Genomic DNA, 17,777 nt, shown 5'->3' with positions numbered 1-17,777 from the left:
TCATGGGGCCACACCCTCATGACCTCATCTAACCCTAAGTATCTCCCAAAGGTCCCGCCTCCTAATACCACCACATTGGGGATTATGCTTTCAACATATGAATTTTTGGGGGACACAGACAGTCCGTAACACCCTCCATTTACATGGATACTAGAGTGCAAAAGTAGTTGATAATCAAGTGGTTTAGAGGGGAAATTTGAAGGATTATGAGCTGATGCTGAAAGCTTGTGAAAGACATTCAGCTATCCGCTATCTCCAATACATTATCCTATTTAATCCTCACAACTCTGTGAAGTAGGAGTTTATTATCCCTCTTTTAAAGATAAGGAGACAAAGCCTCAAAGTTTTGAACCCATATGTCTCTCAGTCCAAAACTCAGAATTCTTCAGCTACTTCAAGGCTTGTACATTGCCTGGTGGAACTTGGTTTCTCAGGCAGTTACACACAGTGTGGACCATTAGAGGTAATATTGGTTTCATTAGGTGGTTTTAGAGACTGTATCTATTTGGAAACTTTACTGACCAATCATATACTATCTTTCATAAGAGTTATTTTTTTAAATAGATGGGAATATGCCCAATGTATAAATGGGAAATAAAATGTTCTTAGAAAAACTAGAACTTTGGTGCAGAGTTTGAATTATTTCTCCAAATCTGTTTTTCTTCTTCTTTTTTTTTTCTAATATTTAAGAGTTCAGTTGTTGAAGACCTAAGGCTCAGTCCCTAACCTTGCTGCTATTGAGCTTGATGTTGTCAAAGTGAGCGAGTTAACGTCACTAAGCTTTCATTTTCCTTCTGCAGAATAAGGGACTTGAACCAGATCAACGGTTCACAAACTTTTTGTTCTCAGGACCCCCTTTATACTTTTAAAGTCATTGAGGACCCCAAAGAGCTTTTGTTTTTATGAGTTGTGACTATTGGTATTTACCCATATCATATCAAAAATTAAACAAATTCTTTAAAATATTGTTTTATCAATTCATTTTAAAATAAAAATAACCTATTGTCTATTATATAAATAACATAACATAAGGGCCAGCCCAGTGATGTCATGATTGGGTTCACACGCTCTGCTTTGGCTGCCCAGGGTTTGCAGGTTCGGATCCCGGGTGTCAACCTATACACCACTCATCGAGCATGCTATGGCAGCATCCCACTTAGAAGACAGAGGAAGATGGGCACAGGTGTTAGCTCAGGGACAATCTTCCTCAAGCAAAAAGAAGAAGATTGGCAACAGATGTTAGCTCAGGGCCAGGCTGCCTTACCAAAAAAAAAGAAAAAGAATAAAAAGGAACATAACATAAACATAATATAGCAGAAATATTTTTATGAAAAACAACTATGTTTCTCCAAAACAACAAAAACAATTAAAATAGTGGCTTTGTTTTTCATTTTTGCAAATCCCTTCAATCTGGCTTAAACGAAGGCGCTGCATTCTCCTCTCTGCTTCTTACATTCAGTCTGTTGTAATAGGTTGTTTTGGTTGAAGTATGTGAAAAAAATTCGGCCTCACCCAGATACGTAGTTGGAAAAAGGAGGACCTGGCAGACTCCTGGAAAGGGTCTTGGGGACACCCCGGAGTCCTCAGATCACACTTGGAGAGCCAGTGGTCTGTGATCCTTAAAACCCAACCCAGACTCTTAATTCTGCTTGGCTTTCAGGAAGTCTCACTTGAGGTCTGAATCTCTGTTTCCTCATTGAAGAAAGACTTAATAATCTAAATTTCAGACATCAGAGAATCACGCTAAATAGAACATAGTTCCTACACTTAAAGGCCTCTTGATCTAGTAGCAGAATACTGAGCTTCCCATGTGCCATGTGCTGTACTTGATGCTTTTATATGAACCATCTCGTTTACAGACAGTCATTTTCAGGCAGGTATTGTTATCACTGATTTGTAAACGATGCGGCTGCCTCAGGCAGAGAGAGGCTCGGTAGATTATCCAAGATCACATAGCCATCGAGAGGTGGACCTCAGGTTTGAGTCCAGGATTTCCCTGAAAGTTCATGCTGTTTTCATTATACCACATCTTCCCTCATCTACAAAGCAATGGAGATGGAAGGGTCTCTAAGGTCCCTTCCAGCCTTCTACAGTTTATGACTCTGTAGTTCTGCTGTACCAATCAGATAACTTATTCTTATAGCTGTAAGAACTTGTGGATAGAACAAGGTCAGTTAAGAATGGGGAGGACGGTATTATAAATGAGTATCCTAATCATTTCCCCTAGGGTGAAATTTAAGTCTCTTTATTTTTATTGTTAGCTAAAGAAATAACGAACAATGAGGAGCATTTTGCCAGTCAATAATAAATATCGAGACTATCTGCAATATGCAGAGCAGTATGGAGTTCAAAGACATACAAGACACAATCCCATCCTCCAGATTCTATGGTGTGGTTGGTGAAGTAAGACATTGATACATGAATAGTGGCCTAACAAAATGAAGTCCACATGAGGAGTGACAAGTTTTAAGATGGGTGCTCCGGGGGTTTAAAGAGAATGTGATTTCTCTGGGCTTAAAGTGATCCAGGAAAGCTGCCTGGCAGAATTGTCTAGCTTTAAAGGCTGTGTTAGCCTTTATAGGAGGGTTAGAATTTGGATGGGCAGAGTGAAGAGAGTGCCACATGCAGTCCAGGTGTGAGAAACTGTGCGGAGCACCGAAGGGGATGAGGGAAGCACAGGGCATGAAGAGCTGTGGGTTCGGACTCCAGAATGGAAGGGGCTGTTTCTTTCCCGCTCTCCTTTCTTTTCACTGTTTCTGCCTTCCCTTCCCTCCTTCCCTCCACAAATGATCTTTTTCTCTCTCTCTTGTCTCATCCTTCCACTTCTCCTTGACCCTTTTTCCCTCCATGTTCTGGCTTTCTCTTTTCCTCTCTTTCACCTCTTCTCTTCTCCCTTCACTCTCTCTCATGTGGAGTGAGACAATATCACCAAATATTGCATTTATTGAATAAAAATGTTATATCCCAATGTCTTTAACATTGAGATTAAGTGTGTTAAGGCTTTTACATGCTTTTCTAGGCGGAAGAAAACTGACGACACAAAGTTGCTTTTTTACTTCAATATGACCCTTTGTGCTCTTTTCTTTGGGATGGTAACCCTAAATGGAAAACATTCTCTCCCAAATTCCACCAGTCTTAGTCTTGGTGTTAAAATCGTTAAAATTTCTGTGTCAGCAGTTACTTGAAGGAATGACTTTGCTTTTCTAATTTTATTATGTTTTATATTTTTTCCTGACTGTTGCCCTTTGTCCCTGTTGCAAAAAACAGCTGCCAAGTGGCTACTGCACCCGTCCAACCCCAGCCCCCAGTTCTTGGTTCTGAGCAGTTCACTGAGGGAGGGGCTGAATCACACTCACCTCTTCTGCCTTTTCTCTTATGAGGTTGCCCAGAGCCAGCGCCTGGATGGGGACTGGGGTCCTGCCTGCTCAAGAGAGCACAGGGAGCTAACACTTTTGAAGCATTGGCCTTAACTCTCGCTGCTTCTAAGCAATGAACACAAAAACCCGAAGAACCATTTGTTTGTCGTTAAAGAGAGACTACGTGGCCATTTTGTTCTGATTAAAGGAAGTTCAGAAGTTCACAGAATTTCAAAGTAGAAGAGGTTAGAAACATCAGCTGTACTCCTCAGCTATCTTGACTGGTGATTTTCTACAAGCGGATAAAGAAAAGAAACATTTAGGCTATACTTTGAATAAGCCTTGTCTTCGTGTCACTTCATGTGCATGAGTAGTATGTGTTTCGGTGTTGATGTTTTACGGGAAACAATATCATCACTGGTGTAGTGACCTGGTGGTGGTAGACTTATTTCACCCAGTCATGAATGATGCAGCTGTTCATAATGTCCTGAACAAAATCTACTTTGTGACAGATGTTCAGAATCAGTAATAAGAAAGGACATGTGGCTAGTCGCTAATAAATTAATTGAGTTGAACGTCATCTTTGTTTTTTAAGGCAGATGATTTTTCAGCTTTCAGAATGATTCAAACAAAAGAAACTACCCTTCATCCAAAATTATGGCACCTGAAAATGTTTTCTTGGACCCAATTTGATTACGGAACTGAATAATATCTGTGATAACAGTCTCTGGAGATTTAACTCTTTTCTTCTTCCAAAGCAAGACTTTGAAGATAGAAGGAATCTATGATCCTGTAAAGTGAGCACAATTGCCTTCTACCTTCCCCATCCCCACCCTAACACATTCACACACTGCTAAAGTCACCTCTGCTAGTATGAGCCACTCTCTGCTGTTGCCTTGGAAGCACACCGCACACGTGGGCTTTATCAGAGTCAGTGTCCTTCTTTATAACCTGTGACAGGTTCTGGTTGTTAGAATAATATGACTTTGGCTTCAGGAAGGATATGACTCCATACGTGCAGTTTAATATAAATCTTTTATTGTACTAGGAAAAAGTCATTTGCTCTCACCTTTACCCAAACAATAGTCTAGCAACACTTCTAAATGCAGCAACTAACTTTGTTCCGATTCTTGAAACTAAATAGTTACTAAGTAGGAAGCAGGAAGCTTTCGTTTTTGTGGCTCCTTTTTACAAGTAAAGAAACTATGGTTGTTTACTGAAATTAAGCAGTGTCTTTAAGTATACTGTCATCCCTCAGTATCCGGTGGGGGATTGCTTCCGGGACCCCCACAGATATCAGTCTGTGGATGCTCAAGTCCCTTAGACGGCCCTCCCTCCGTATCTGGGGGTTCTGCATCCTCGGATTCAACCAACCTCAGACTGTAAACTAGTAGATATACCATCTGAGGTTGATTGAATCCTTGGATGTGGAACCCACAGATACAGAGGGCCAACCGTATACCCAAAATATCCCTGTTTGAAGCAATAATAGCTTACCAAAGTTTTTCTGTCTTCTGTTGAACCACCTGTGGTCTGAATACCATTAAGTTCCAGAAATTTAGTATTAAAGTCTACAACCTACAAAAATGAGGCTTCATAATTTTAAAAAATTCTTTCACTAGAGAATATTGTTCTTTTCTACCCTTTCTATGTGTAGAGCAATTCTGTCAAGAAGTCTTAACATGGTTAGCATTTACTGAGTGCTCATAAGGTTCCAAGCATGCTGTTGGGTGTTTGAAACTTAGTGTAGTAAGTAAGGGTACAGGCTCTGATACCAGACCCCAGTCCTAGAGTACTATTTTCAGTGAGGCTTGACATTCTTGTTTTTACTTGGAACAAGTAAATCACTTTATCTAGTCAAGAACTAGAGTCTGCTCCTTTGTCAAGGACATATATAAACTTCCTCCCCAAAGTCTAAGTTCACCAGATCTTAAAATATCCAGTGAAGGGGCTGGCCCCGTGGCCGAGTGGTTAAGTTCGTGCACTCCACTGCAGGCGGCCCAGTGTTTCGTTGGTTCAAATCCTGGGCACGGACATGGCACTGCTCATCAAACCATGCTGAGGCGGCATCCCACGTACCACAACTAGAAGGACCCACAACGAAGAATATACAACTATGTACTGGGGGGCTTTGGGGAGAAAAAGGAAAAAAATAAAATCTTTAAAAAAAAAAAAATATCCAGTGAATAATCAGGCCAGTCTCTGTGCCCCCTACTGGAAGGGCTGCCGCCAGTGGAATAGATCGCCAGTAGTATTCATGTGTTGGCCTCTGCCCAAGGCCCCCATTCTTGGTATAGATAATAGGCAGTAAGCTATCATTTTTTTTAAATATTCTGCAGTTTGCTGTGTTCCTTACCTTATTTTAATGTGAGATATTTAGTCACATATCTCAGGGATGGGTGTGTCTTGCGCAATACGATGAGTAGAGTCATAAAAAGTTGCTTAGAAATCACTTTTTTAGATGAATTGTATTGTAACTGGCCTGAGGCAATTCGGAGTTTGGTGAATACTGAGATTAAACCTTTGATCAAGCCAAAACACTTTTATAATGTGATTTATCACAGAACCCCCCAATTTAACTTTCTCTAAAATCTGAGTTTTCACAGTGGGTTATGGCTACATGTTTTATTTCTGCTACCAAAAACATGTATCCTTGTACCCAGAGGAAACTGTGCTATTTAAGTATTTAAAAATCTAAGATACAAAAGACTGTTTCATCAAAAACTGTAAGTACAATTTATGAAAAAAAAATTTTTTCCAGAGTTCTAGAATTGTCAGTGGTAAATTATGATTGCCACATAACCAGGCCCCTTCTAGATTTTTAAGTGTCATGTATTATTTTGATCTGTGTAACAGCCATTAAAGTCAGTGGAAATTGTGATGTTTAAAGTCAAGGGCAGTTCTATGAAAACACAGCCCTTCTGGAACATCAATTAGGGTAACAAACAAAACACAGAATTAGCTTTTAACTATTACTAGGCTCGACCATGTAAAATTAATAGAGAATAGATGAACATCGTAGAGACTGTTGGGACGCCACTCTCTCTGGCACATTAGTCCAGTAAAGCAAGCCACACACAAGGTTCTCAGCGATTCCTAGACTAAAGCAGCTGAGTTCTGCCCTGGCTGCAAGGAAATGAGGTAAATACTATAAAAATGAGCAGACATCAAAACTGCAACTAGCAAAATGGTCCTCCTACAGATCTATCTTGCTTGTCAGTTAAGGAAAAATCTAATAAGACTATGAAAAAAATTACAAACTGTAAACTGGAATAATTTGAATGCTCAAATTGAGGTCATTTTTATTCTAATTAAGGTCTTAAAAAAACACTATTTTTGCATGCTGTTTTTTAGGAAAATAACAAGCCTGAGACAGAGACCATCTGTTACACTGACCATATAACAAGATGTTAGATTTATTCAGACATAATGATGTGGTTTGCAGTATCAGATGGAAGGTCTAGTCTTTCAGATCTGCTGTGATTCTGTGCATGTAGCATGCCACTCAAGTTTTATTTAACTCTGTTTTGTAAGATTGACGCTATTGCTGCATACATTCTAACAATGTAACATACCCGTGCATATTCCTAGGGGCAATTGATGGAAATAATAGCAAGTTAGAAAACATGTTTATTAAGAGGGCTCTTCTTAATATTTCAGGGACTTCAAGGAGTTCAGCCCTGAATGAGGATTGCTTTGTTTTGTTTATATCTATATTTGAAGAGCAACTCAAAATCTGTGAAATCCATTGATTTACCTGTTCTTGGTAGCTACCACATATTTATTTAGCACTCATGTAACTTTGGACATACGCACTGTACAAAAATCAACCAAAGGAAGATAGAAGGCTTATTATCCAGAAGAAGGACACAGACCTTCAAAGTGATGAGAGTTGCCTATTTAATCCAAGGGCTAAAGTGAAATATTTCAAAGGTTTATTTTTGTAAATTCTTACTAAATAAAGTGACATCTTATATACCCAAAAGGTGTTTAGGTGACAAAGGTACAGTTTTCTGCAGTATTGCTAAAAAGATCTTCAGTTCAGAAATGTCATTGTGTCTTTCCTAGGCTCCCATAGGTGGGAGCGCTGGGACCCTCTTGTGCTTCAACATTTATAAAACCAGCCAGTGGGAAGGGGTTCCGTTTATTAAATGTGAATTCTTGGAAAGAGAAAGGAGTGATAAAGGTAGTTCTATTTTCCCTCCTCCCTTAGGGTACCAAAACCACAACAGACAGGCCTTTGAGAAACTGTTTCTCACTGACTTTTTGAAATTATGGTTTATTAAAGAATTTTTACTCTTCCTTCTTTCAAGAAGCATTTAGCACAGCTTGCAATAAAAGCGCTGATACAGTATGACTAAAATTCCATCCAGACACAAAAGGCAAAGGGCAAGTAGTAAAAAGAGAGGAGAAAAGAGATATTTTATGTTATAAAACAAGAAGAATGAATGAAAAGCCTGAACCCTGAGAGAAGTTACGTAATTGGACACAAATCTTAGTTTCTTAATCTCTATTAAACAAAATATAGCAAGCAGGATCAAAGGTTGCTGAGATTCTTTTTTTAATTTAATAAATTTATGGTAAAATACCCCTAACATAGAATTTACTATCTTAGCCATTTTTAACTATACAGTTCAGTAACGTTAAGTACATCACATTGTTATGTAAACAAATCCCCATTCTCCCCTCCCTCCAGCCTCTGGTAACAACCATTCACTACTCCAGGTACCTCATATAAGTGGAATTGTACAGTCTTGTCGTGATTGGCTTATTTCACTTAGCAGAATGTCATCAAGGTTAATCCATGTTGTAACATGTGTCAAAATATCCTTCCATTTTAAGGCTAAATAATATTCCATTGTATGTGCGTATTGCATTTTGTTTATCCATTCATCTGTTGATGGACACTGGGTTGTTTCTGCCTTTACGATATTGTGAATAATGCTACTATGAACGTGGATGTACAAAAACCCTTCGAGACTCTGCTTTCAATTCTTGCAGAGCTCCTTTAAATAGAAGTTATTTTGTGTTCTCCCTGTAGATGGCCACAGCATGAGGAGTCCCTGCACGTGTTCAGGCTAATGCTTCGAGCTCCTGAGTTCTGCAGGTGCCCATAGCCTAGAATACTTTGTGGTTTCAGCTTATCGAGTATGTACTGTTTCTATCAGAGTAGAACATAAATATGATTCCAGGATTACATTTAGTTTGGGGCAATAATTTCCCAAATCAGATGGACCTCCAGATAGCTGAACGACTAAGCTTTTCAAATACCTTTTTTAGTAGTGTCTTGGAAAGCCAGTACTTGAATACTGAAACAGGAGTGTTCCTTCTGCCAGCCGTTGGCTGATAGGTTCAGTGGACTATTCTCATACTGTGAAATAGGGCAACACTGTTAACATATAATGATGGCAAGAGGTCATGGGTCCTGTAGATACAAAAGTTGTTCAGATTGTTTAACTACTAAGTTAAAAGCAGGCAACTAGCATACAAATCATTTAAATTATGAATACCTTTCCCACTCTGATTTTAATGGGGCTTTTTCTAATTCCCACTCTTATTATGTGAATAAGCTCCATTTCCAACCCTAAATTCTCTCCAAATCCAGGGATAAAATATTTTCTAACTCTTTAATTATTCACTTTTATTCCAAGTGAATCAGGTTTGGAGACGTTAGGGTATTTTAATTTAGTATTTTTAAACTATTCCAAATGGTCATATGATTGTAGTTTAGTGTAATGGATGTTCTGAGAGGACCAGATGAAGTTATGGCTATGAATAAAATTGGTTTCCCAGTTGGAGAAAATGACAAGTTTACAAAACTATTGAAATGTTTCTTTTCTTTCTTTCTTTTTTTTTAAGAGTTTCTTTAAAATGTTTTAGAACTATCATTCTCATAGTTTTTAACCCATGGTCTTCAGAACTGGAGCTGGTTTTCTATGCCCATTTTGGTTATTGTATTTATTCATTCAAAAGTAGAGTTTATTCTCTTCCTGTAAATGAGATGTTTCAAAATGGATGACATGTGCCCATGTTCAAAAGCAGACACTGACTGATGGCTGTCAGTTATTCAGGTCTGACATTCACTTTAATACAGGGGTGTTGCCTACCTCACTAATCTCCTACAGCCTTTCCATTAGTCCACTGTTCAGGGGTGATTTTTGGACTTACCTTTATTTTTTGGAAGCATTATACAATCTTTGCCTCTTTCCCAAAGTAGTCCGTATACTTATATATTATTCTACTCAAAATGAGGTAAGATTATTAAATGAATAAAAGCATGTAGCAAACAGTATTTCTGTGAAATAATATTGCAAAGTTAATACCAATATGATGCCAAAAAGATTGTCCTTGTTTCAACTTCTTTGGATGTACCTTTCTGTGCATTTAATCTAATTGTGCAAAAATGATGTGATGTAAAATGTGATTTTAAGATGGCCTATTTTCTTGAAATTTCAAGCTATATTGAGTACACAGTACCCTTCATTTAGAGAACTCAATTTCATGCAAAGGAAATAGCAATGGAACTTGAAAACACAAAATCTCACCATGTAATGAGGAGCAAAGGACAACAAATGAGTGAATGTAGTAACAAAACATATAAGGTACCAAATATCTCTGTATAGTTGTAAAGAGGTACCCTGAAGTAAAGAGCCAAAAACCATTGGGCCGGCAGCATGGAGAGGAAAAGGCATGAGTTTTGAAGTAACAAACCTGGGTTTGGATCCTGGCTGCAACATGTCCCTAACTTCCTTGTCATGAACATGAGGATTCTTCACAAGGCCTTGTGAGAATTAGCAAGAGGGAATTTAGCTTTGGTGTGTGGTAGGCGCTCCATAAGTGATGGCTATGAAGACTACAGAGGTTATTCAGATAATAATACCTCAAGAAAGAGTTAAAGAGATGCTATTCATACTGAAGTGGCAAACAACGCTTTCTGTAGCTGTGTTGTCACACATTAACGTTCTAATCTGTTTTCAAGTAGCATCTGAGGTCTCTCTTTAACCTTTAATCCGTGTGAGGATGTTTTGTTAACACGTCTGATAACAGAAACACTGACACAGAAGTGTTTACTTCTTATGTTCTACTCGAGGCAAGTCACTTCCACCTTCCTGATAATGTGCATTCTCTCTGGTTTTCTCTTGATTTACTGTCCTACATGTAGAAGTGATAACACTGATAATACACAATATTATTTTCCTGAAAAGTCATTTTAAAAAATTGATTATTTCTTGGTTTGTTTTAACCAAAATGATCGTTGGTCTCTCAAGAAGCATTTTATTCTCTTCATTATATAAAAACAAAAGAAAAAAAGCTAATATTTGTACAGTACTTTATAATTTAAGAATTTCCATACAGTTGGTTTCTACATCCCTGCAAGGTTGGAATTATTATTAGTATCCAAATTTTACATATGATAAGCCTGGGTCTCAGAAGCAGCACAGTCACAGGCTTACAAAGCCAGCACGTCTTGAAGGGTTGGGGAGCTGCGCATCTCTAGGTCCTGCTGTAGCAAAGCCAAGGACACCTGTTCTGCCTCCAGCACAAGGTAGCTTAAGGGATCAAATGTACGTGAGTCCACTCTTCAAACTGCATGGCATCAAATGGATATTGTGTTATGTTCCACGGACATCCTGATTTGCAATCTGCTTCACCCTATTTTACAATCTCAGTCTCTCCCTTTTTTTGAGAAACTTCTCTAGAACTTCACAAATGCCCTATCTATTTCATTAGCCATTTGATCTACCTTCTAGTATCATCTTTCTCAAATCATCATCATCATATGCAAGTCGGTATGTCTTCAATTCATTTTGTTGTCTTCACTTGTTCTCTTTCCTTCTCTCTCACTCATTCATGAAATATGTATTGAGCAAAGATTGACACATGGCATTTGTCTATCATATTCTGTTAGACATTCAGAAAGGTTAGTCAGACATGGATCCTGCCTTTAAGAAGCTTGTAGATAGCAATCAGAATGGTGGAACAGAACTGAGCCTTTTTTTTTCCTCTCTGTACACATAGAAATTCTGTGTAAAAAAAAAAGTCTTAACTTTATAGCCAAGCTCAAAAAAAAAGAATAAAACAGGTGCAAGAACAGGGAATTCACAGCCAGTGTGGTTTAACTAAGAGCTAAAGTCTGCAGTTGGCCCACAGACTATTGGATGTAGATAAACGCGGCTTAGCGGGGTGGGTGTTAGAACACAAACAGAAACAGGAGACAAGAACTTAGATACTAGCAAGGCTGGGGCCTGAAATGGAACCCCCTGCATAAAGCCAGGGCTCTGTGAAGATTTCACTGTCTACTGACAAGGAAAGTAAAACTCAATAAGCCAGCCAGCCCAAGGATATGGCAAGGAAGCTGAAAGAAATAAGAAACACAAGCCTGCACCACATCAAGTGTGGAGTCTAAATTTAAACCACACAAGTCTTGCAAAAAGCATTTAAGCTGAGAAATTAGCATAAAAACTGGTCCAGAACAAGTTAAATGCTTACCCCCCGACAGTTATAAATGCTAAAACTTCCTATAAAGTTCCTTCCACAATACGCTGCCCCTGGGATTCACCCAGAAGACAATATATGCCAAAACAATACATGTTAGGCATGCATATTAGCACTCCAAAACATTGAATAAAGAAACAGAAATTGTAAAATAAACATGTTAAAAGTATTTAGAGATAGGGGCTGGCCCCGTGGCTGAGTGGTTAAGTTCGCGCGCTCTGCTGCAGGCGGCCCAGTGTTTCGTTGGTTCGAATCCTGGGCGCGGACACGGCACTGCTCATCAAACCATGCTGAGGCAGCGTCCCATATGCCACAACTAGAAGGACCCACAACGAAGAATATACAGCTATGTACTGGGGGGCTTTGGGGAGAAAAAGGAAAAAAAAATAAAATAAAATCTTTAAAAAAAAAAGTATTTAGAGATATAATAGGCAAAGATATAATTTAGAGAAAGGAGATATAATAACCATAAAGTGAGAAGTATCTTATAGAAAATAGCAGAAATGTTTAAGAAGGAACTAACAGAGCATTTCCAGACACCTAGACCTGAAAAATATTGCCATTAAAATTTAAACACTGTAGACATTAAACAGATTGGGCACAGAAAAAAAATTATTTAGTTAGAAAATAATTCTGAGAATACCACCTAGAGTGCAGTACAGAGAGATAAAAAGATAGATAATATGAAAGGGAGGTTAATGTGGAAGACACAGTAAGAAGGTCCAACACACCACTAATAGGAGTTCAAAAAGAAAGAAACAGGGTTGGGATAGGGGTGTAATTTGAAGAAACAATGTCTAGAACATTTCAGAACTGAAGAAATACCTATGTTTTCAAGTCAAATAAGGACATTGAGTCCTGAACAGGAGCAATAAAAATCAGGCTGCACCTAAGTACTTCATAACGAAACAGCAGATGTCAAATAACGGAGGGAATTTTTTAAGCTGCCGAAGAGAAAATGCAGGTTACCTATTAAAGAATGACAATTACACTGACAAGAAATTTCCCGAGAGCAGCAATGACGGTCCAGATGTAGTCGAATACTGTCTTCAAAATACTGAGGAAACTGCCTGTCAAGTTAGAAATCTGTGACTTTTGAAACTGTCCTTCAAGAATGAAGATGAAATAAAGATATTTTCAGACAAATTAAGACTGAATGACTTGGACATTCAGTGACTGACCACTGCTGAATTACAAAAAAGTTTTCTTCAGTAAGTAGGAAATTGAACCTAGAAATACAGAGTGAAGTGTAAGAAACAATGGTGATCAAGAAACACATTGGTAACTCTAAGCAGACGTGGAGTGTAGATGTGAGAGAGAGAGAGACTAATTTCAAGGGTGACTTGAAAACAAGTTGAAATTTAAATACTGAAGAGCAATAGCATGGAACATGGGAAGCAGTAAACCAAAGATAAAACACTCTACATTTTTTCTGTCTCTCATGGAAAAGCCAGTGATTAAATTTTTAAGTATGCAAGTTCATAATTTAAGAATAATTATTTAAAGAGTAAAAATCTAAATCCAGTAGAGAAGTCAAGAAGTAGATTTTTAAAAAGCTGCATTGATCCAATAAAAGGAAGGAAAGTAGAAAGAAGGAAAGGAGTGGAGAAAAGTTAAAATGTTAGAAAAATCCAAATATATGAGTAATTGTGATAAGTGAAAACAGATTAAACTGAGCTGTTAAAATACAGAGACTTTCAGATTTTTTTAATCTAGCTTTTTGCTGTTTGTAAGAGACGTGTGAAATATAATTATGTGGGAAGCTTGAAAATAACAGATTTTTTAAAAAGGGCATACCAGGCAAATTCTAAAGAGACTTCAAAAGAAAGGGACAGGAAGGAAGGGAGGGAGGGAATAAGGAAGGAACAATCGTAATATCTGACAAAATGTTTAAGGCAAAAAATATTATTAGGAACGAAGATGGTGTTGGTGACAGAAGGAAAAAAAGCTTATAATAAAATGGGTAGAGATATGAAGAGATAAATCAAAGAAGAAATCCAAATGGTCAGAAAACATTTGAAAAAACGTCCAGGCTGAAAAAGCAACAATGAGGCCTTTCAACCCCATCAGATGGCAAGAAATTTTTAATTGGATAATGACAGTACTGGTGGGGATGTGGCATAAAAGGACACGCTCATCTCCTCCTGGTTGGAATGAAAGCATCAATATGCACAAATCTGTGACTCAGCAGTTCTATTTTCATTTTGTATCCTGGAGAAATGCACAAGGATGTTCCTTGGACATCATTTGTAATAGCAGTAAAGAAGCAGCAACCCAAGTGTCCGTCAGTTGTGGAATGGATAAGTAAATTGTGATATACTCCAATGAATGAAACTTGCAGCAGTGAGAATGAATTAACTTAGAGTTACCTGTATTAAAATGGATATATCTCAGAATTACAACATTGAATGAAAATAAGTTGCAGAAGGATGTGCATATCTAATTTCAAATTTACATTAAACGAAGCAGTACTGTGTGCTGTTTTTATAGACACATACATGTGTAGTAAAATATACACATCTGAAGAGGAAATGATAATCACCCAAAGTGGGTGGTTCCCTTCAAGAATGAGGAAGATGAATGGGATCAAGGAGGAAGATAGAGCGGGCTTTAACTCTGCCATGTTTAATTTTTAAAGATCTGAAGCAAATATGGCAAAAATATTAGCATTTGTTCACATTGTTAATTCTGGATGGTAGATCCATCCATCTGGATGGTAGATTCTGCTATTATTGTGTGTGTGTGCGTGTGTTTTTTTTAAATATATGCTTAATTAAAAATAGCTTCCGGTTTATTACGGGAGAAGGAAGACATATAATAATAATGCAGAGCAAAATGTTCTGTGTTCCATTATGGGTTCTTTACAAATGGCTTTCAGAGATGAGATGAGAGATTTCTGCCAGTTGAACCCAAGAGTGCACCCTGGAAGAGGTATCACACTGTTGCTTTCCTACAGATGCCCACCTGCTTTCCATCTCTCATAGAACTGTATCCGCCATCATGACCTCTTTTGCTGTTTCTTTGACCTTTGTCAAGTCCTTTCCCATTTTTAACTAGTCATTTCTTTTTCACTAATTACATTCTTGTCATTATAAAGCAGTAGGTACCCAGGGCCTCTCAAAAGATTTATTGCTTTGAGGAAAATCATCTAAAAAACTAAGTGATGCCTTACTTTCTTCTCATGGACAGAGAAAATAATAACTTGTATTGTAATGGATTTTTATGGAAACATTTGGATTTGGTGGAGAGAGAGGATTGGTTGGTTGAGTAGAAATGTGCATATATTGCCCCAAACTCCCATACTGCTTTCACCCTTTATCAGAGAGATTCCATTTGAGGTTCTCCCCTTTTAAAATTTTATCTAATTTCCCTTTTTAAATGCACTGCTGCAAATAATTAACAAACATGTTTCATGACCTTTGTAAGGGGGGTTCACTTGGAAATAAGACTGGTCGTTGCTGTCCTGTGTTTATGGCATCCAGCACAGTCTTTTGAAAGCATAAGTATCTGTGGCTGGTAGACTCTGGAACAGGAATCTGTGGGCTTCATTCCACATCACAGCAGCTTCTCTACTCTGTGGATGAGCTCACTATAACACATATCACAGTCATTATTACTCTTTACATAAATGAAATAATGGCACACTTTGAGAAAGGCCGGTTTCAATGCTTCTAACACATTCTCACAGGGTACTAGTAAATGGCACGGAAGTGTTGGTCCAGAAGCTATTTACCAATCACTGTGAAAGGCATCTAACTTGTCTTTAAAATACACAGCCACTCCATGTTGGAGCCAAAAGGAAAACTCTTGACTCAGATCTCTTATTAAGCTGCCTTGGGCCTCCAGTCTGGGTTGGATAATAAACCTTGCATTCTCAGACATTTTTTTCTTTTCCTTTGTAGAGAGAAGATGCATCAGTCGGCCATGTATGAACTATGCCAGGGGATGCACCAAATCAGCCTTCAGTTCGTTCGACTGCAGCTCACCTTTGAAGAATACACCATAATGAAAGTTCTGCTGCTGCTAAGCACAAGTAAATTGATGTCCTCCCTGACGCTTTTTCATTGTCAGAGCAGCTTCCCTTTAGGAGAGTAGCCTATTTATAGTGTCAGGTAGTTGGTATAAAAAAATTTTGAACAAGTGGGAGGAAGGCTTTGGTCTTTGATGAACCAAGTTACTTGCAGAGTATGAAGCTTTGAGTATATGAAAGAGCATATCCCTCCATTCCTTCATCCGTCTGACAGACACTAAATATTTATTAAGTGTCTGTCATGTGTGTGGTAGGATTGGGCCACTCAGGAACTGCAAGGGTGAATGAGGCATAGCCTCTGTCCTCAGGGAGTTTTACTGTAAGATAAATTCAAAGATAATTTTAATACATTGTGGAAAGGGATTATCTGTGATGATAGGGCTAAAGAAGGTCATGGTAGCTCAAAGAAGGGAAGAGCATGTTCAATTCTAGGGATCAGGGAGGGATTCATGGTGAAGCTGAGTCTTAGAGAGCTTTTCAGGAGTTTTGGATTGAATAAGAGGCGTGAGATGGCCTTCCTGTCAGGTAACGGTGTGAGTGTGGAAATATGAGAAAGCTTAACCAGGCAGTAGCACTTAGTTATGGAGAGTTGTTTTCCCTGTTAATTTTTTAATTTTTATGTTATTTATTCATTTAATTTTCCAAGGTTCATCAGATTATATTGAGGGTTGGGGAGGAGTGGGGAATAGGGTTGGGATATAGATTGGACCAGAATATTCAATGCCTGTTGAAAGACATTGGCCTTTATGAGATGGGCAACAGTGAAGGCTTTTGAGCAGTGAGTTGACATGATCAAAACTGCATTTTATGGCTTCATGAAGATGTATCTGGCAGTAGACTGGGGAAAGGGTTGGGGGAAGGAGAGAGGCAAAGACAGACAGAGAATTTAACCTGACTAGAAGCACAAGACCTGCTGTGAGGCTGTTGAAATAATGGCCTGGATGGTGATGGTCGGTGATATGATGGACAGGAGCACATGTATTCAAGAAACATTGTGGAGTTGGCCTTGGCAGCTGACTAGAAGGGGAAATAAAAATGGTATGAGTCAGAAGTGACACAGGTTTTCAGCACAGAGAAATGACTAGGATGGTAGTGATACCATTAAGAGAAGTATATTTATGTTGGGACTTGGAGCAGATTTTGTGGAGCATAATGAGTTCTATTTTGGATGGGTTAATTTTCATATATATCTTAATAGAGAAGCTAAATGATGGGGAAAATTTGGAACTGGAAGTCAGAAGACAGGTTTGGGTATTGAGATATAAACTTGAAATTACCCTTATAGAAAATTGTAGTCTAAACTCAAAGGGTGAGTTGGGTCTCCTTGGCCCAGAAAGAATAGGAAAGATCCCCTTGAACTACATGGAAGGAGGATGGCAGGGGCTGAAAGGACAGAGACAGAACTGTCAGAGAGGTAGAGAAACTGGGAGAGTGTACAGTGGTGGAAGCCAAGGGTTGGTTTCCCAGAGGGCGTGACTAACAGCATAGCTTCCACAGAGAAAGTCGAGAATGCTGAGAGAAGCCTACTGGAGTTGACCATTCGGCATCGGGCAGGTGCCAGATGGCCAAGGACTTGCAGATTGATGGGAAGGCTTTTTTTAGGCTCTGGCACCAAGTATGAGAGGAGAGAAGTTGATGGCATAAGGCGCCAGGAGAGACAAGAGAGGACAGGATTAGCCTTGGCAAGGATGTTGAGCACTTCTTCCTCAGACAACAGCACAGGCATTTTCAAACAGAGGGAAAAGAATTTAAGGAAGCTTACATCACATGAGGGTGAGACCAAGAATGATGGCAGGGGACAGTAGGGAGAGGAAATCTCTGAGCCAAATGCTGTGGCCACTGAAGAAACTGAGAAATATTCTGGATACCAGGGATGCCAGGGCGAATGGCATGGA

General features: G+C 38.7%; 1 protein-coding gene across 4 annotated transcripts in view; it reads left to right on the top strand.

Moving 5' to 3' along the window:
- The window catches only part of NR3C2 (nuclear receptor subfamily 3 group C member 2), a 326,934-nt gene that overhangs the window by 272,485 nt on the left and 36,672 nt on the right, over positions 1 to 17,777 (top strand). For all 4 annotated transcript variants that reach the window (XM_044767137.2, XM_044767138.2, XM_044767139.2 and 1 more), the window contains exon 7: positions 15,755 to 15,885. In XM_044767137.2, coding sequence (XP_044623072.2) covers positions 15,755 to 15,885 — 131 coding nt within the window. The remainder of the gene's footprint in view (positions 1 to 15,754; positions 15,886 to 17,777) is intronic.

This window comes from Equus asinus, chromosome 3, assembly GCF_041296235.1.
Source record: "Equus asinus isolate D_3611 breed Donkey chromosome 3, EquAss-T2T_v2, whole genome shotgun sequence".
Taxonomy (NCBI): domain Eukaryota; kingdom Metazoa; phylum Chordata; class Mammalia; order Perissodactyla; family Equidae; genus Equus; species Equus asinus.
This window is presented reverse-complemented; position numbering and strand designations above follow the sequence as displayed.